Here is a 5000-nt window from a genome sequence, read left to right as displayed (position 1 = left end):
TCACTTTAGAAACTGAAGGGACGGAGTCTGCATATGAAGGAGAAGTCATTTAGAAATTGTTAATTATCTTCATGGTTGGTAAGAAGTCTGCTTTTCTCTTTTTTTGTGTGTTCGTGTCTGTTCCACATCTATTAAGTTTTCCAGAACATAACCATTTTATCTCTTTTCCTTTTGAGGAGATGCATGTGATAACAAAAAATATGAATGTCCATTTCAAGTGTCATCAAATAAGTCTTTTTGACATTTCACCAGTGCTTTTACTCTTAGTGTATGCAGAAGGGCAGAGCGTCATGTTAATTCAATATTTCACAATATGTGGTTCATAATACATCGGGCTCAAACTATAACCCTATAGATCTCACTCAGGGCGAGCAGGGCTCTGTAATATTACTAAGAAACCTTTATTTCTTGGTTTGAGTCGACTGTGGTGTGATTCTGACAAACGCTGTCTGATTCCTTTGGTTTGGTTTGGTTTATTACGGTTTTGTTTCATGTTATATATCGGCTAAATCAGATTGAAATGAACGTCGTATGACATGTGTGATGAACTCTTAAACAATAAAATGGCATTTTGTACCAATAAAAAAAGTTTCATATCTTTTTTTTTTTTTTTTTTTTGTGAAGACATGAAGATCCGAGGGGTCTAAGAAGTGTGAATCAGTGTTATTACTATTGAGGTAAATGATTATTTTGAATGGTGGTTTTCATTTTAAACTTAACATTTTAGTCTCTTTTTTTTGTCCGTTTTTAAAAATGTCTACATATTTATTTTTATTTAATCTTATTATTTTATTGTATTTGGCTTTATGTTATTCAGTGACAATAACCTCGCTTGGAAATGTGATGAAACTGTCAGAAATACAGGTTTTAATTCATTTGTCAGCAATAAATCACATGCAGTATTGTGTGTGTCCGCTAGAGGTCATTAAAGCTCAACTGGGATGACACACAATCAACCTGATCCACTTTATCAGCTCAAACCCCAAGACCTGACTCCACTTAAAATCTGCAGAGCTGGAGAGATCCAGGAAAAAGAAAAGCTGGGGCTGGGAATCACTAAATTGTTCAATTAGAAAACAAATGAACAGCTCATTCTCTTTAATGCACTAAAACATGAATGAGACGAGATCATAAGACAAAATTATTCAGAGTGTGTCGATCTTGCACTTTTGAACAGAGGTCAGCAAACAGAATTCAGCTCCAGCTGTAATCAAACACACCTGAAGCAGCCAATCAAGCTCTTTCTAGGAATACTAGAAACTTCCAGGAAGGTGCTAAACTCTGCAGGACCCAGTTTGACCCCTGTTTTAGAGTGACACCCCTTCATTGCTGTGCACTTTTTGAAGGACTTGTAGCTTGTAGACAACAGAAAGTTAAATAACCATTAGGACTTTGACAGTGACTTTTGGATTTTTGTAGAACATAAGATTATAATGTTGTATCATTTTTGATCAGGTAAACAGGTTCAGTGAACAAATGAAGTTTGAAAAAATAGGAAAAAGTGCATTTTGAAAAGTGTTGCATCACTGGTTATAAGTTTAGTGTTTAGAGCTTTGAAAGTTTCTGACATTAGTGCCAAAGTGATTCCCCCCAATAAAATCATGCCTTGAAAAAACCCCTGAACTTAAAATGTTAACCTAAGCCTTAACTTCACAACACAAATAGCTGTAGTCACATCTGTGGAATAACCCGCTTTATAGAGTCTCCATTTTCAAGTGTTTTTGGAGATTGACACATGGTTTAGATTAATTTATATATATATAAAAGTTATTTTGTTATTTGCCACACCAATGATTCCAGTCAGGCGGATTTGCATGTAAATAATGCAGTGCAATTAATGATTATAAAAGACTAATTAGAATTTGAATCCGGGAAAATCTTGAGATCACAGTGACTCAGACCATGCAAATTAGCACATATTATATACACATTATATAATGTTTCAATCCTGTTTTTTTTTTAATTGGACTGATCAACAGTTTGTGCAGTTGCAAAAGTTGTTTTGATGGAGGTTCAATCTCTACTGTTTATGGGATGCCAAATAACATCAGCAGCAGCAAGAAAAGCAAGAAAACCTGCTAGCAACATTAAAAATACATTTTTGTGTGAAAGTATGACGCCACAACACTAGATGGCGTCATTTGTCTTATAAATGTGGCACTCATTTATTTTATTAATCTAAAGCATGCATGTGCACACACATACATACATACATACATACATATATATATATATATATACTATAAATCTTTAGACAGAAGCGGGACAGTGTGAGTGATTTTTTACGCATTACATAGAGAGGAACAACCCTTGTACAGGGAAGGGACATCTTTATTCACTGATCAGTAAAACAATTTACTCAATGAATGAGCAACATCCTTTACAATAAACATCAGCATCATCATCATCATCCAAAGTCTACAATACCAGTTTAGCAGCAACATGTTAAAATGGGAAACGGAGTGGTAACAAAGTATCATTTAGAAAAAAAAGTCACAGTTTTTCTTTCTATATGTATCATTAAAAAGGATTTGCAAGGAGGGGATTTTAAAAAGAGGTTTATTGACTGCTATGGACGCTACGGTTATGTTTTGAACTATGGCATGTGCTCTATACAGAAAATACATGAGGAGATTTTAACTATACGTTTAAACTCTAATATAAAGCACATCTGTGTCACCATACAAAGTTTTAGGAGATTCGACAAAAATATACAGTTTCCACTTCACATTTGAAGATTTATAACACCAAGTATTTTTTATTTTAATGGTAAATACAACAGTCCGACTGGTCAAAGCAACCGAATGAAGGAGACACGACGTTAGTTATTCTACTCTGTGAGCTATGAGTGATTTAAATTGGCAAAAGGACGAATATAAATTAATATATATTAAGAAATTCGAACTGTAACTCCAGGGAAACGAAGGGCTATAGCGAGTATAAGTTATGTGACATTATTTTTGATACAATAAATACACATGGTTTATAATGTGGATCAGAAGAGTGTGTGTGTGCATGCGGGAAGAGCTCATGTGTTCATTTAGTGAGACGCGTGTGTGTGTGTGTGTGCGTTTGTGTATCTGTGTGTGTGTGTGTGTATAATGTCATGGGTATGACACAGGTATTACAAGGAGAGGGTGACTTATGAGGACATAACCCATGTCCCCATTTTTCAAAACACTTATAAATCATACAGAATTAGTTTTTTTGAGAAAGTAAAAATGCACAAAGTTTCCTGTGAGGGTTAGGGTTAGGTGTAGGGTTGGTGAAGGGAGATAGAATATACAGTTTGTACAGAATAAAAACCATTACACCTATGGGATGAACACACTTTACACAAAAACAAACATGTGTGTGTGTGTGTGTGTGTGAGAACAGGAGCAGCTCTGACAGTGTGTGTGTTTGTGTGGTACACTGTGAGGAAGTAGAAGAGACGAAACCCCTTGTCGTCTCAATAGTGATCATTTATCTCACCTTCACAAAGTCCAGGTGAAATGATTTGAGGCAGTCCAGAAAACCACATAAAAGAATGGCACAAAGAAAGGGAAATGTTTCAACGGGGTGCATGTGTTTGCCAAAAACAAAAACAAAAAATGTCACAGTACCTAAAATGACGGCAGACAACAACAAAATAAAAAACTCTAAAATCTATTTTTTGTCTTTTTTATCCACCGCTTCATAATAAAAAATAGGTTTGTTCTTTATCATACAGCAATCCGTTATCCTCCTCTGAAGGAAAAACATTAGTCCAACACTGAGAGAAAAAAAAGGTCAAAGTAAAGATGCGGGGTGTGAGGATGCATTTCTTCTTTTTCGTTTTTAGGATGGACATTTAGTGCAGCCACACTTAACGATCTTTTCCACCTCCTGGACAAAAGAGGATCCGTCTGTGCATTGGAAAGTGTATTTCCTGCGTTTGCTGCGGAGGGGGGCGCAGCAGGACGTCCCGTCCCCGCAGGAACCCCGACACTCTAAACGGGAAACCTTCTCTGTGCTTTGGCACGCTGTGTAGCCCTGCTGCGTCTGATAGTGATCTCGGAGCCGTTCCCCCCGACACGCCATCTCTGCACAGACCACAACACCAGTCATAAGGGGCAGTTTTGTGAAACTGGGCTTTATGCATAATGAATAAATACACTTTCCATTTGGTTTGTTATGATAGGACAATATTTGGCTGAGATGCAACTATTTGAAAATCTGGAATCTGAGTGTGCAAAAAAAAAAAAAATCAAAATATTGAGAAAATCAAGTTCTTAGCAATGCATGTTACTAATCAAAAATTCAGTTTTGATATATTTACAGTAGGAAATTTACTAAGTAGCTTCATGGAACATGGTCTTCGCTTAATATCCTAATGATTTTTTGCATAAAAGAAAAATGTATAATTTTGACCCACACCATGTATTTTTGGCTACTTAGAGAGACTTAAAACTGCTTTTGTACTCCAGGGACACATTTAGCATAGCAATCATGATCGGTTTCATTATATTTGCACTTTGAATCTGAAAGGTAACTCCTATGAAAATACAGTGAAAGCAGAAAAGGAAGGAGAGAAGATAGCTGCAGGAATATACTCTAGGTTCAATTTAGAGCTTGAGGTTAATTAGTGATTAAAGGATGGAAGAAATTTAAAGGAGTAGTTCATACATATAATGTTTTACTTCCAAGATGTAAATGAGTTCTTTTTTTTTTCATTTCTACATTTCTCCAAATCTGTTCTGATAATGAAATAAACTACATTTACATCTTGATGACCTGACCTCATTTATGGGTGAACTGTTCCTTTAAGATGAACACACACACACACACACACACATGCATCCCTCACCTGGCGGACCTGAGTGGGGTCCATACCGCTTTCAGACGCAGCTTGGGTTAAAAACGAATGTTAGTAAAACAACAACAGTAATAGCGCATGATTAGCTTCACACAGGGTTAGCATTTCCACAGCAAACTACACGGATGTTTAGAAGGAAAACCACTTTAGCAACATTAAAGAC

The 5000-nt window shown here is 36.1% G+C and overlaps 1 protein-coding gene across 1 annotated transcript in view; it reads right to left on the bottom strand.

Moving 5' to 3' along the window:
* Positions 1 to 3306: 3306 nt before the first annotated feature.
* The window catches only part of LOC113108429 (slit homolog 2 protein-like), a 63864-nt gene continuing 62170 nt past the window's right edge, over positions 3307 to 5000 (bottom strand). The window contains exon 36 of the mRNA XM_026271560.1: positions 3307 to 4064. Within this exon, the coding sequence (XP_026127345.1) occupies positions 3820 to 4064 (245 nt within the window). The 3' untranslated portion in view covers positions 3307 to 3819. The remainder of the gene's footprint in view (positions 4065 to 5000) is intronic.

The sequence above is a fragment of the Carassius auratus genome, chromosome 1 (genome assembly GCF_003368295.1).
Source record: "Carassius auratus strain Wakin chromosome 1, ASM336829v1, whole genome shotgun sequence".
In the NCBI taxonomy this organism is placed as follows: Eukaryota; Metazoa; Chordata; class Actinopteri; order Cypriniformes; family Cyprinidae; genus Carassius; species Carassius auratus.
The sequence above is the reverse complement of the archived record's forward strand: the minus strand, read 5'-3'. Positions and strand labels throughout refer to the sequence as shown.